Below are 15,529 nucleotides of genomic sequence, written 5' to 3'. Positions count from 1 at the left end.
TAATTTTAATATCTAATAATAAGAAAGATTAATTTATTTCTCACTACTAATCAGTCACGCTAATCCTTGAACTATACCTATCAATAATGATGACAATCCCTAAAATGTACTTCTGACTAATTTTCAATCCCATCCTGAATCATAATAATAAACCTACTTATCCACAGTAGACAATCTCCTGGGGGCAATCATTGTGGCCACACTGTTGGGGGGCGGGGGGGGGGGGGGGGGGGATTGTATATATATCTATATGTCATGGATGGTGGGTGGTGTATATGTACCGTAATGTGGGGGACCACCTAAAGTATCCAATCAAAGTATATTCACTCTCTTTACTCTCCTGATTTGGCAAATTGTGCAGTTAAAGGGAACCTTAACTCTAAAAAAACATGAGTTTTACTTACCTGGGGCATGTACCAGCCCCCTGCAGCCATCCTGTGCCCTCGCAGTCACACATGGCTCCTCTGCTCCCCCGCTGCCTGCTAGTTTCGTTTTTGCCGACTAAGAATCGGCCGGCCGCCATGCATACGTTTTTACGCATTCCTGCTGCAACAAGTACATTTTACGCGTTCCGGGTGTAATGCGTAAAATTTTACGCATTACACCCGTAACGCGCAAAATGTACTTGTTGATGTTTTCAATAGCTTCCTGCACCAGCAGGAATGCGTAAAAACGTATGCATGGTGGCCGGCCGACTCTCAGCTGGCAAAAACGAAACTAGCTGGCAGCGGGGGACCAGAGGAGCCATGAGTGACTGCGAGGGCACAGGATGGCTGCAGGGGGCTGGTACATGCCCCAGGTAAGTAAAACTCATGGTTTTTTTTAGAGTTAAGGTTCCCTTTAATAATGGGCAACTTAAAGAGGCAACAATATATAGTAGAATGCAGTAAATTATTCAAGATACTTTACACTTTTAGGGTAATTCTCCTGGTTTCAGCATCAGAAATACTTCAAATATCTATATACTGTATAACTGTGTATTGGTATGTAACACTAACTTTCCAGCGATGATTAACCTAGGCTATTTAGTTATGTGTCTTTCTTTTCCCAGTGCACTCTGGGTGCACTAGGTCTTGTTTCTACTGACTTTGGAACACACAACAAACAAACATTCTGCAGTGATGCAGGTTGTCAGCAGTATATATGTCACCACCAGAGATAAAAGAATGTAAATCAGGTTGAGGAAATATTTTACAATGGGCAACCACTGACTACATAATTTATAAATGAATATTTAAAAAAAAAAAAAAAAAGCCATTTTAATCATGAACTTATATTCTGCAAGTTTCTCCATTATACTACAGATGGTACAAGAAGTTCCTGTCGCCACCAAAATCCTTACCATTGAACGAAAAAAAGGAAATAGCACAAGACACGTTGTACTTAGTTATAAATGTTTATATATACTGTATATACATATTATATTTATAATTTACATAAGAAACATATAAACAGTTTACCAGTGTTAAATGAACAGTGTACAATATTGCGTTATAAAACAAACAAAAATGCCCAAGTAGCTCGTCTGTTGAAAGATAAACAAAAAAGGGGATTATGGTTCTAATCACTTCACATGTGCAGACTACACTTCTGGCTTGGCAGTAGTCTGGTATGAAATATATCTCTGTACAGTGCTAACGCACACCTGGCTACCCAGAATTCCTTCCTCACATTCCTGTCATACATATGCATACATTTACTAGAAAGCAGCAGCAGAGAAGAGGCCCAGAAACAGGCTGATAGGTTGTGGAAGAAATGTTTGTACATTGCCATGACGTTTTCAGACCCCAAGGTGAATGCTACAGTTACAGCATTTACATCACTGAGTGGATATTTTCCTCATTAGTTACCTCACCTGAGCCCCTATTCAATAAAACTTTTCACACTGGAATTAGATTCACACCTTAGGGTTGTTCCATTTACAAAATGACTTGTGAATTCTTTCCTTACCTATTTATCAACTTATCTATAAAAGCACCATTCTATGCAACAACATCGGCAAGAATAAGTTCTTCTTGACTAACCTATCTTTCTAACCGTATTTATAGCCACATTTTTGCTTGTTGGGTTCTTAAAAGCTAAGAGTTTTTTGTCATTAAAATAGCTTTTTAGTTTGAAAAGCCATAATAAGTTGTTTCAAATCAATCTAGGGCCCTTTTACACTTAATGCATTTTAATGGATTCCATTACGATTTAACGCATTTTTAACTTTCCATAGTAGTGCATTGTAAAAAAAAAAAAGCTTCCGGCATCAGCAAAAAACAAACAAACAAACAAAACAAAAAAAAGCATGCAGTATGCCTTTTTGAAGTTGCAAAAATTGCAACACAATGGAATGCAGGAAATCGCATTGTGTAAAAGGGCCCTTAGGGTTTGGGTCATGCAGTCAGCTGGGCAGCAGTGCAGTCACCACTAGCCAGCTGCTCTGTTAAATCACTGGATCTTAGCAGGCAGCTATGGTGTTTACGCTTAGTGGTGGCAGATGCATATATTTATAGGTAGTCCTCGACTTACCAACGACTCACCAATATGAACAGCCTGGATTCTGTGTTTCCATGGGAACAAGTGAAAAAAAATTTCAAATTGTAATTGTAGTTTTTGAGAAAATCTATTTTAAAAAATTCAAAGAAAAAGGGCTTTTAAACTTGTGTAAGCAGGTGCAGAGGGCAAAGGTGACACAGAGGGGGACACTGGAGGCCCAGGGGGGCACAGAGGAGGTACAGGGGACAGAGATGGCACAATGTTCCGACTCAAGAACAGATTTAGGTTAGGAACGAACCTACAGTCCGTATCTCGGTCGTTAACCGGGGACTACCTGTACATTATCAAGCCTGGTATACACCTTCAATTTGTCCACTTCCATGTAGTATGAGCACCAACAGATTCTGAATAATACGAATGCTTAGCAGGGGCAAACCCAGGATTTTCAAGGGGGGGATTCCTGAAAGGTTTCCATCAGCCACACACAATACAGTATAATAATATGGTAGGACATCATACTGAGTACACATAATGCAATTTCCCGTCCGACCGACCGACAACAGGATCGATCAGGAGCCATTTGGATACAGATAATAATGAGGACAGCTGACATTGCTAATGAAGGGGAAAGTGAAGCATTCACACAGCAGGGCACAGGGCTGTGCTCATACCTGACTCTGTTAAGTTCCCCAGAGCTGCTCCATGCTCTGTACACACACTGCTGCTCCATGCTCTATACACACACTGCTGCTCCATCCAAAGTAAACTGTAGTAGAGAAAGAAAGGGGGCAGCGCTGTGAGCTGCAGGATGCCTGCAGATATTCTGATGTCTCAACGTGTGCCTCTCCCCAAACATGGCAACGGCCCTGGTCTGAGGGGGGATTCTGGGCAGCTGTAATCCCCCCCTGTGTTTGCCTATGCTTAGTTGAACTATCTTACTACATGACGGTGGTAAAATTGGCCAGTGATTGGCTTCTCAAAATTGGATGTGTGCACTAGGCTGTAATATTTTACACAAACTCCACCACTGATATGCAGCAACTGATTAGTAAACAACTGAATGGGAGCAGATTGGCAATTAAATGAGCCGTTACCATCTGGTAACCACCAACCAAATAATCGTGATAAGATGTGAACCAAACGTAAGTTTGATATCGCCTAATTTTTAGTACTTTTTCACTTGCTAGGTGCTGAAAATTGATTTTGTAGATAAGATTATAAGACATCTCCAGAGAGAAAACTGGGGAAAAAAATGAATTATGGCTCCATTTTTTTACAGCTTAATTATTTACCTTTTCAGCATACAGCTGACAAAAAAAGAAGGAAAAAACTAACACTAAAGTAATATAAAATAATCATAAAAAGTTAAATGAATTGGAATGAACTAGCCTGAGTGCTTTTTGTGTAAGATGAGAAGAGATATTCTTGTGTCTGTACAGTCCCAATCCTACTTAGAACTCGGCTGTGTTTCTTTTTCTCACTTTTAGGGCTGGTTCACACTTGAGCACTTTTCAGCATTTTGCTGATCACTGGTGATCAGCAAAGCACTGCTGCTAATGTATCCCTATGGGATCATTCTCACTGCAGTGTTTGTGATTTGCATAGATTGCAAATGCGCTGCATGCAGTGCTTTGGGGTCGATTGTGTTGTGATTCACGATTTGTTGAATGGCATGTACTGTTTCTATGGAACAATGCGCTTCATTGTTGCTGTTGTTTAAAGATCCATCAGCCTTGGAGAACCTTAGAAAAGGTACATACAGGTACATACATTAGAAGCATTTCAGTCAAAGCATCCGATAAAGATGGCTTTGACCGATGAATGGGCGCCTTTCTAATGTACAACATACATCTGACGTCGCTTAGGGATCCAACATCTTGGATCCTTAACAACTCCTGATGCCTGAACATTCCCAATTGCAATGTTATATTTACTCCCCCCGCCCACGGGAAGCTGCTCCGTCATGTGCTGATCATCTTCCCTCCACCCACCTTCATAGCAGAATGCATTGCTAGCCGGAAAGGCTAGAGATGTGTCTGTACAGCATCGATCCCCGATTTGTCACCCGATGGGCACAATAATTGCAAGTGTGTACGTAGCTTAATTTAAAGCGGAATATAACCCAATATTTCTTCTTTGCTCTAAAAGATTATTTACAGCATAGAATACCTGTATACTAACACAATGTTTTTTTTTTTTTTAGTAAAAAGCATTCAAAGGGTTACATCACAGGGCTGACTCTTTCTTCTGCAGGGAGAACCTGCATCCCAACTGCTTATAAGCTTATCTTGTGTACACATTCTTTACTTGATACATTTATGTAAACATTCTCTGGCTGTACAGGACTTCAGCTGATGAGTCCTGGGGTGAAAAATAGATCAGAAATAACAGCATTTACAACAGAATTACAACAGTTATGAATAAAATGCACCAGAAGTAAATTAACTGAACTTTGGGAAGTTATAATATCTAAATGAATATTAATACTTGTGCACAAAAGCAAATATGATAATTGTATGGGTTATAAAAAGTAGGAAAACACATTTTTGTTGAAAATTTTGTCAGAGTTTTAAACCGCTTTAAGTGAGACTCATTAATGTGCAGAGAAATTATTGTGTTTTTTCCACTTTTTTACATTTCTGAGCATATGATTGGATGATTGAGAAGTACAGAAACCCTGTGCAACTCTGCTTCTTCTCACTGCTATCTCCTGTAGTAAACCACCCCATTAGCATCATGAAGAAGGTGCTAGAGTGCCAGCTAAACACCACAGAAACCATTGTGGTTATTTGCTCTCCTTCCTTCTATCAACAAGCTTTAATCAGCAAGAACGGTTTGTGTAGAAGAGCCTGAACTGCGTACAGAGCTCTGCATCTGTGTCTCATAATTCTGCCAGCCAGCCCAATCACTGGTCCTCAGTACGGCCTAGCGTGGCTCCGTGTCTGACTCATTCTGGGCAGATCACTGGCAAAGGAACAAAATACTGCACACATTAAATTACAGCCTGGAAGGTTTTGCATACCCTCACATACTAGACACATATAGCCTTCTCATAATAAGAATTTGTGGAATGATAGGCTGTGTACTACAGAAACATTTCAAACTTAACCGTGAGATTTTGTGAAGTCCCTGTAGACATGAGTCTGTAATTTTACTGCCAGTACCAGCATCACCCTATTAGACAGAGGCATCCACTGGCAATTCGGTATTTATTAACCAAAAGTCTTTCTTTTTTCTTTTTGGTTCCAGCTGAGATCAGTAGGTAGAGATGCAGCACCAAGAACATTACTCAGGAACAAGGCATGCCATTTATTTTGTTATGCTTATTCTGATGTTTTTCTTCCTCTCAGGGCCGGATTGATTCACATCTTGAGAGCCTAAAGGCTCAGAAGTTCTGGCGCCTTCAACTCCGCCCTTCGGCAAACCCACAAATTCCGACACAAACTCGGGTGTGCCCATCCAGCGCTGTCTCCACTGGGGACAGTGACAAGCAGCAAGAATACAGGATCCTGAGCCGCTTTTCAGCAGAATGGTGCCTCTAGGCTCATGCCTATAGTGCCTAGTGCTAAACCCGGCCCTGCTTTCCTCTGAAAACAGGTAGATAAACACAGCAGCAGAACTGAGAAGAAGCCCTGAGAGAAGTCACGTGATTCTCTCCGGGTGAACTTGGATGCCACCATGGTAAAATGGCCTTGTATCTCTATGGAAAAGTGCTATCATTCACTTGGGCAACATGATCATTAAATATGGTCATTCCGTCAAAACAGATAGATATTTTAGGTAGTACTTGGTTCAGTTCAGCAGCAGCAGCAGCAGAATGTCCTTATTTCATTTATACATTGTGCATCTAAGTGCAAGTTTCAGTGTGTTGTATATAGCATATTGATTTACAGCTTAGAAAAATAGAAGTGACCATCATGTGCACTTTATTCGCCAGGCGATCTCTCGTTTTCGCATCTCTATGGCTGGACAAGTTTGTAGCGCTTCCAGTCCTGTCTTGTTGTTCATAAATTCAGTGTTGATATTTGCATTGTTAGGCAGAGCCCTGGCAGTGCGAGCAGTTTCTGGCCCCTGAGGAATACAGAGTCTCGGGGAGGGCCAGAAGCTTGGAGTCAGGCAGTCTTTGAGCTGCGAAGGAGGGAAGCTATGCCATGCCAGATTCTTTTCCTTGTAAGCTGTATTCTCGGCTCTTTTTCAACTTCCAAGCAGTTAAACCCAGAAGAAAGATTCCTAAGGCCTTGTATCCCATCTGGAGTCCAAGGTACCTGCGGAGAGATGGAGGTTTGTGAAAGTGAGAATTGTTTCACTCACACTTTGTGCCAACAGAAAATGCAGTGTGATCGAGCTCTATCTGTCACACAATGGTGTTTCTCTTTATTCTGTGCTACACCTTGCTGGCTGGGCCTGCAGGGTCCTTCTTGTAACTACTGCCTGCACCGTGTCTCATTCCCTACCTGACGTTCTCTATCTCCAAACCTGGTGCTGCTTGACCTCACTTCACTCCTTGATAGTGTCTGCTTGCCTGAGCCCCATCTCCTTCTCCCACAGGACAAATTCCATCTGGCTGGCCCCACATTTTCCTATATGGACATCTTCCTTGTACTCTAACCACCAACACTATTCTCCAACGTGGGCCATCACAAAGGCTCTTCTGCTGCCTCTACAAAGGAAGGACTTCTAGATGAAGGAGAGACATGGTTGCCAGCCACCTTTAAAAAATGCACCACGTCTCCAAAAGTGCGGCAGAAGCCAGCAATGTAAATTTTGTGTATGGAGACGTAATGGTGGAACAAATGTGGAGGAGATTGCTGCAATTTAGTGTGGGTTTGTGTTTCACTTTTCTTTTCTTTAGTGAGGAGGTGTATACTTTCCATGTAACACACATAAATGTGTCATCTGGGGCCTACACTGCAATGTGTTTTGGGGTAGTATTGTGTATTCTGGGGGTGCATTGAAGTGTTTGGGGAGCCAGCTTATTTTCCCATTTTTTCACATCATCTTCAACACTGACGACTAATGTTGCTCACCCCTTGACAAGTGCATTAGTGTAATAACCTTGTTGGTTTTCATATTAATAGGTCATACCAAGTCATTACGTGTGTAACAGGCCTGTAAAGGAGAAGGAGCGGTGTTTGTGGATGGGAGGAGCTTGGGATTGAAAACTGCAGTGAAAATGGCAATGTGCTAAATAATGATGGTTTGCCCTTAGATAAAGTATGGTTGAGTAAAACGATATTGGCAGGTTGGGAAAAACATGTCTCATATATTGCAGGAGGCATGTGGATAAAAGTCAAATTCATCATGAATATTAATCATTTAGGCCTCATTCACACCTAAAATCGCAAACGTTTTTGTGTGTTTTTTCCCCCCCTTCCAGTGCTCCACTGCGCGCTGCGTTTCTGGTAAAATCCCTTTTCTAAGCGCTTTTCCAGAGCGGTTTTGTAATTCACTCCCTGGCACAAGTCGAGAAGTGAACTCTTTGTCCCGAAAATGAATAAATACAATGTATTTATTCTCAAAAACGCAAATGCAATCGCTGCATAAAGCGGTTTTGTGAGCGTTTATCCCTCTTCCTATACCTTCCATTATAGTAAAAACTCCCCAAAAATGGTACAGGGACCGCTTTGCTGAACGCACAGCGCACGAACCGTGCTGATATGAACCTTCTCAGAGATTCATTGCACCAGCATTTTGTGGGCGATTTTAAAAATTGCCTGGGCTTGAAAAAGGCAGATAACGCCCCCAATGTGAATGAGCCCTTAGATTGGGAAAGTTTGGTACCTTAGTTCTCCCCAATCACCAATCAACAGTTAGGGACAAGCAGGGGGGTCTCACCCATCAATACACCTAAATGCAGCATCCTAACTCATTAGCCACTCAGCCCAGGGGTAAAGGTAGCCATACACTGGTCGATGTGCCATTAGATCGACCAGCTGACAGATCCCTATCTGATCGAATCTGATCAGAGAGGGATCGTATGGCTGCCTTTACTGCAAACAGATTGTGAATCGATTTCAGCCTGAAACCGATTCACCATCTGCTGAGCTGCTTCTGCCGCCTTTCCACCCCCGTATACATTACCTGATGCTGGCTCCGGGTTCTCTTCTCCGCATTGCACGGCTCTGTTCCGGATCCATTACGGCGCTTCCTGTGTTACTCCGTGACCAGGAAGTTCAAATAGAGCGCCCTCTATTAGAACTTCCTGGTCACTGCAGTGACACAGGAAGCGCCGGGATGGATGGAGCCGGAACAGAGCCGTACAGCACGGAGAAGACGCCCGGGAGCCAGCCTCAGGTAATGTATACCTGATCGGATCGGCCGCCGCTAGCGACGCGCACTTTACCCGCGGGCGATCGAGGGTAATTTCCCGCACGGCGCGATCGACGGACCGATCCGATTCCGGGAGGGAATCGGATCGGCGGCTGCGTTTACCGCGAACGATTGGCAGCAGATTCGATCCCAGGATCGAATCTGCTGTCGAAACGGCCGGGAATCGAGCCAGTGTATGGCTACCTTAAGAGCATTGGCTTACCATGCCCCCTCTCCCTTCACTAGAGCACCATCTGGCTTCACTGCCTATTATGAGGCAGGGGACCACAGGCATGCTGAAAGAGAAGAGGCTCCTTCTCGTGCATACAGTTAAGGTCTGGTGAGGAGGAGGAAGTGGTCTTACAGAACAAGGAGCATGATTCCCCATGGCATGAACCCAGGAACAAGCCAGGCAACTGGCAGGGGAGGAGAAGGCTGTGGTACAACAGCAATGTCCTGAGAGAGGAAGGTCTTAAATAGAAATGACCTCTGTTGACACCCAATTCTTTATACACCACCTTGTGACAAAACTGTCATCATCTACCACATTTTGTGTTCAGCACGTGAAACAAGCCAAGAGCAGTAAATATTTGGGCTCCACATGCATGTTTAACCATAAGTAAAGTCACCGCCCAGCCCCAGAGATGGAGGACAGAAACAGTTGGTTGACTCTGCTCTCTTTCTCGCTGAAGGTGCATTTTCTTCCTATACCTCATGTAACACTATTCCCAGACTTGCACGTCTTTCATACTGTACATTACCTCTCTCTTAGAAGATCATTATCATAATATCGGCATGCTCCTCTCTTTTGCTGGCAAGATGAAGACCACTCAAGGCAGGAGGAATCTATGGCAAGTCCAAAGAGAGCTGGGGCAGGTAACCAAGCTGGAAAGCAGTATATAAAGCGTCATTCTCCACAACAGCAGATATAGGTATACACTGCAGTTAGAAACTGCCAGTTAATGTTGCTGTAATAATCATACTACCTTTAGAACATTATTTGTTTGGTTGATGTAGCCTACAGACAAATCACTCTGACCACATCCATGTTTGTAATTTTAAAATGAAACTAAAGTCATTAAAGTGCACTTCTTGAGGTTTGAATTTAAGAAGCTGAAAGGCTCTGGATATTTTATCGAGGTTTTTCATTTCTGCATGCTGGCCGTCGGTCCTGCGCCGAGCCTATTTAATTATCTTCAATCTGCTAAGTCGAATAGTTCTTTGGTAGCCTTCGGGAAGCCTTTGGAAGTATTCACATCCCTGAGTATTTTCAATGATGAGCACATCCATACTGCGTGTGTGTGAGTGTGGAATTGTGCATGCGCCGTACGGATGTGCTCGTCTTCAGAAGTACTCTGGTTTACAAGAACTGTATATACTCGACTATAAGTCTAAAAATGTAGGTCTAATTCACTCCATAAAAGTATAGGGGTCGACTTATACACAAGTCACGGGCAACACTGAGCACAATAAGTAACGTGCGTACTATTAGTGACATTCCCATTTGCAATAATTTACCCAGTGGTGAGTAACACTTTCTTGATAAAGGAAATGTCAAAGAAAACACAGGTCTCAAAGTCAGCAGGAAGGGGAGTGAATAACAGCTGCACATGGAGGCCTGGAGGAGTTATTGGCTGCACTTCAGGGAGAGGAGGGGTTAATGGCTGCAGTATTGTATGCAGTGCAGTCATTTAAGCCCTCCTGGTTCCCAAGTGCAGCTGTTACTGTAATTGTTCCTGGTCCCCAAGTGCAGCCATTTACTTGCAGGGTAGACTTATACTTTAATAAATAAAAAATTCCAGTTTACGAGGGTCAAATATTAAAGTCGACTTATACATAAGGTCAACTTATATTCAGGTATATATGGTTAGTTCCAAATGTTTCCTAAAGACTACCGAAGCACTAGCAGATCAAGGAAGCTCTGGGCATGGCACAGTAATGACAGCCAGCACATAGGAATGGAAAGGCTCTATTCTATCCTGAGAGTTCCACTGCTTAGGTGAGTAGCAAACCTGATGTGAGTATATTTCTCACTTCAGGTTTTCTTTACGCAGAAAATGCTATGATATCTACTAATATGTTTCCATACTGCTGTTTATACAATAAATCCTAATATGAGCATTCAGGATAATGGGCACAGATGAATGATTGACCATTCTAGCAGATGTCTGATCAAGTGCACAGACATTGCCCCTCCCCTGTATACACTCTGTACTCCAAGTAGTCAATGTTTATCTGATGGAGTCCCTGGTACCTTAGAGATCTTGTGATCATCACACAGACAACAAAAACATACATTAACACCACTATTACAGTGCAATAAAAGGTATTATACTGTGAGAATACATATTTCCTAAATGTATTTAAACTAAGTGACAGGGTATATGTTTGCAATTGCAATGCTAGTTTATTAACAGTAGCAACTTTAGTCACTTACCTAAGAGCCTCATAAGAAGAAACTGGACCCCAATAGCAAATGATTTTTCATCTTGTGGCACCACCCTGAATAGGGGAAAATAACATATTAGGCAAGCTCTGGGATTTCATACTTTGAACTGAAAAGGTTGTTTTTTCATAGGAATACATATGCACAGAGGGAGATACCGGTTACTATTTCCCACAATGCAACAAGGTTCACAGACAGGAAACTAGGACCTAGGTCCTGACATCACCCTGGGGGAGCGGTTTCAAGACAATATCAGACATACACCCCCCCCCCCCCCCCCTCTCCTGATGATCTATTCCACAAAAGGAATAGATTTATCAAGGGAAAGGGGGTATCAGCTACTGATTGGAATGAAGTTCAATCCTTGGTTACAGTTCCTCTTTATTAATTTGTAATTACCCAATTTGAAAGACCAGCAATTGTGGTAAGATGGACAGTTTACCTGCCTGTTCTTGATCAGCCCTTTTCACTTATCAGAAGTCTGATGTGCATATTGTATACTATTGTATGTGTATTGCTGTGCACTATATTGCAAAATACTAAATAATTTTGAGTTGATGTAGTATTATGCAAATGTTGTATGAAAATATATGCAGTTTGAAAATGAACCAATCAAATCCTGCTGAGGTAAATCCACTTTCAAGCTGCATAAATTTGCATACAACATTTGCATAATCTTGCATCAACTCAAAATTATTTGCATCTCATTGACCATCCCTACTTACCACAATGAATGAAAATGAAATGGGTCAATGTGAACTTGCCCATAGGAAACCCTTGCAGTCTCTGACCTGCCCATTTTATTTTCTTTCCAATTCCAGGTCCATTAAAATGCTAAACAGAAGGCATAGTGTGAACCACACCTTAGGCCAGAAACCCACTAGGAGCGATTTCTAATCGCTAGTGATTTGAAAAAGCTCTTGGTAATGCAATGCTGTGGGGGATTTTTATAAAATCACAATGCTCAAGTGGGATCACACCCATAGCATTACATTAGCGAGAGTTTTCAAATCGCAAAACGCTCAGAAAATCACTCCTAGTGGGTTTCTGGCCTTAGACTGCGAAAAATTACTTACGCACTCATACAACTCACCTTAAGACCATCATGTACAAAGGATTATGGGAAAGGCAGGCGATAAGTCCAGCAACTGAGATGAGGAACATGACAGGAAGAAGGAGGTGGGAGCAGCTGACAAGACAGGAGCCTGACTTTGCTGTTCCTCCAAGTGATCCTGATCCAATGCATAAGCAGTTCATATACAACTACACAAAAAAACACAAAATAAAAGTGGTATGAAACTCAGCATTTCCTCTTAGTTCAAAAAGATTATTCAGGATAAAATCTACTGCCAGAAAAAAAATGTAGCAGAACAGCATTTAAACAATTAATCAAGCTCCTTGCATCAGTGGCCAGCTTCTGGCCACACCCGAAGAGGTGTTAACTTTATCTTTTGTTTACATTTCTTTGTCAGATACATTTAGTAAACATTAGCAAACTGCCAAAACGAGCTGTACTGAGCTGAGAAGTAGAAAGAGCTGATAAGTGATCACTAGATAGATTTTTAATATATAAATACAGCAGCTATGCAATAAAATGCAGTGGCAGCTTTCAGAGCAGATAAACTGTACTTTGGAAATTTGTCATTTGTAAACAAACAACATGCAAAAGCAAATATGGTAACGGTAATAAAAAGTAGGAAAACACATTTTTATTGAATGTTTAATGCCAGAGCTTTATCGCACTTTAACTATGATTAGAAAAGCAGAAGCAATCGGATGATCAGCGTCATAAATTACAAATACCTGATGAAGCGCTCACAGGTTTCAGTAGCATGTCAGGCTGTATAGTCATACTCACTCTGGAAGAGTCGTTGTATGCGCTGCAGCCGGCCTGGCATGGCGTCAGGTATTCCACATCATCAGAGCCGCACACCGGGTGGTAGCCGTGCTCAGAGCACCCACATCGCTGGTTGCACGTCATACTGGCGCTGCAATTCAACACAGGGCTTCATTTATTCCAAGCCACTCTTCAGGGAAATCTTTGGTGGTGGGGGGGGGGGGGGGGGTTGAGTTACTTTGATAAAACACGTGCAAAACAATGGCGTTTCCCACACAGCTAGATGCAGGTAAACATAAACCTTACTGAAGACATAGGAGGTGAGACGATGAAAACCCCACATATAGGCTCATCCAACACCTGTAGGGAATGCTGGGAATACACAATGAGTTTTTTTGGCAGATAGATGGCTCAATAGATAATTTCCAACCAGGGGCGTAGCAATAGGGGGTGCAGAGGTTGCGACCGCATCAGGGCCCTTGGGCCAGAGGGGCCCCGTAGGGCCCTCCCTGAACTGCAATATTAGCTCTCTATTGGTCCTGTGCTGGTAATAATCACTTCTATAGATGCTTTAAATAGTGGTAATCATTAACAACCTGTTCCCCACTCCCTTCTTGCACCTCAGACACTGTAGTTGCCATTGGCAGGTTTTGGTGCGCCGCATCAATTGTTATGAATAGAGTGCTTGGGGGGGCCCCATGTAAAACTTGCATCGGGGCCCACAGCTCCTAAGCTACGCCACTGTTTCCAACAAGTCCGATCTGATTTCAATAATTTTTCTGATCAATTTCCTCATAGAAGTGAATGGAAATCGATCGGAAAACCATTGGAAAAACTATCAGAAAATCGATTGGAAAATCGATTGGCCAGTAATCTGCCAGGAAATCTCATTGTGTATTCCCAGCATTATACCATTAGATTACATCTGTACCTAACAATACCCCATAGCTCCCAAGATTTTGAGATCAGAAAAAGGGACACATTCAGACACACCCTTGTCACAACTCTAACCACGTCCCCATCACACCCCTTCACATGCATATCACAAACCACACTGGTCCTTTCTATCATCAGTAGTTTTTCTTAATTTTACATTTAAAAATAAGAAATATATCAATTTAAATTGTCCTTAAAGCGTAATGAAACCCAACAATTGTTCTTTGCTCTAAAATATTATTTACAGCATATTATATACTACCAGCATATTTTTTTTAACTAGAAAAGCATTCAAAGGGTTAAACACAGGACAGAAAAGCTCAATACAGGGAAAGCTGGATGCATCCGAACTGGAGATAATGTTATCTTGTGTTTAATTGTATCCGGTGAGGAATGTAAACAAACACTTCTCTAACACTGCAGACTCTCCTGAACACAGACAGACAGTCAGAAAGTATTTCTGCTTATATTTCAAGATGAAAAAAAAAAACAGTTATGAATAAAATGCAAAGTCAGCTCTCAGAGCAAAAAAGTGTACTTTGGAAACTTGTAATTTCTAAATGAATAATAATACTTATGCACAATAGCAAATATGATAACTGTATGGCATATAAAAAGTAGGAAAACATGTTTTAATTCAATATTATGTCAGAGTTTTATACCGCTTTAAAGGAAACCAGAGCTGAACGGATATAAAAGATTTATACATACCTGGGGCTTCCTCCAGCCCCATGCTCACGGATCGCTCCCACACCGCCGTCCTCAGCCTTCTCCCTCTTCTGTACCGGGTCCCGTAACTCCCTCCAGTCACGGCCAGTCTGCGCAAGAGGAAGTGCACTCCTTATGTATCTCTCTGGCAGCTGCCGGAGAGATACGTAGAGGGCGCACTGCTTTTGCGCAGACTGGCTGAAGTTACGGGACCCGGTACCGAAGAGGGAGAAGGCTGAGGACGGCGGCGTGGGAGCGATCCGTGAGCATGGGGCTGGAGGAAGCCCCAGGTATGTATAAATCTTTTATATCCTTTCAGCTCTGGTACACTTTAAAGAGGAACTCCAGTGAAAATAATGTAGTAAAAAAAGTGCTTCGTTTTTTACCATAATTATGTATAAATGATTTAGTCAGTGTTTGCTCATTGTAAAATATTTCCTCTCCCCGATTTACATTCTGACATTTATTACATGGTGACATTTTTACTGTGGGCAGGTTATGTAGCTGCTCCTAGCTGTTTTGGCTGTTAGAGACAGCTGTAAACAGCCATTTCCTGTCTGTGAACATTGTTACATTGTGGCAGTTTGCCCAGAGTACCGCGGTCCCAGAGCTTCTTGTGGGAGGGGTTTCAGCACAAAATCAGTCATACAACGCCCCCTGATGGTCTGTTTGTGAAAATCATTATATTTCTCATGTAAAAGGGGGTGTCAGCTACTGATTGGGATAAAGTTCAATTCTAGGTTGGAGTTTCTCTTTAACCACTTGCCGACCGCACGCTTATACCGTGCGTCGGCAAAGTGGCAGCTGCAGGA

The 15,529-nt window shown here is 42.3% G+C and overlaps 1 protein-coding gene across 2 annotated transcripts in view; it reads right to left on the bottom strand.

Moving 5' to 3' along the window:
• Positions 1-1,377: 1,377 nt before the first annotated feature.
• The window catches only part of SLCO2A1 (solute carrier organic anion transporter family member 2A1), a 76,986-nt gene continuing 62,834 nt past the window's right edge, over positions 1,378-15,529 (bottom strand). For both annotated transcript variants that reach the window (XM_068280425.1, XM_068280426.1), the window contains exons 10-14: positions 13,095-13,224; positions 12,330-12,499; positions 11,228-11,292; positions 9,552-9,675; positions 1,378-6,746 (exon numbers count right to left, since the gene is read on the bottom strand). In XM_068280425.1, coding sequence (XP_068136526.1) covers positions 6,626-6,746; positions 9,552-9,675; positions 11,228-11,292; positions 12,330-12,499; positions 13,095-13,224 — 610 coding nt within the window. In that variant the 3' untranslated portion in view covers positions 1,378-6,625. The remainder of the gene's footprint in view (positions 6,747-9,551; positions 9,676-11,227; positions 11,293-12,329; positions 12,500-13,094; positions 13,225-15,529) is intronic.

The sequence above is a fragment of the Hyperolius riggenbachi genome, chromosome 4 (genome assembly GCF_040937935.1).
Source record: "Hyperolius riggenbachi isolate aHypRig1 chromosome 4, aHypRig1.pri, whole genome shotgun sequence".
NCBI classification, from domain to species: Eukaryota; Metazoa; Chordata; class Amphibia; order Anura; family Hyperoliidae; genus Hyperolius; species Hyperolius riggenbachi.
This window is presented reverse-complemented; position numbering and strand designations above follow the sequence as displayed.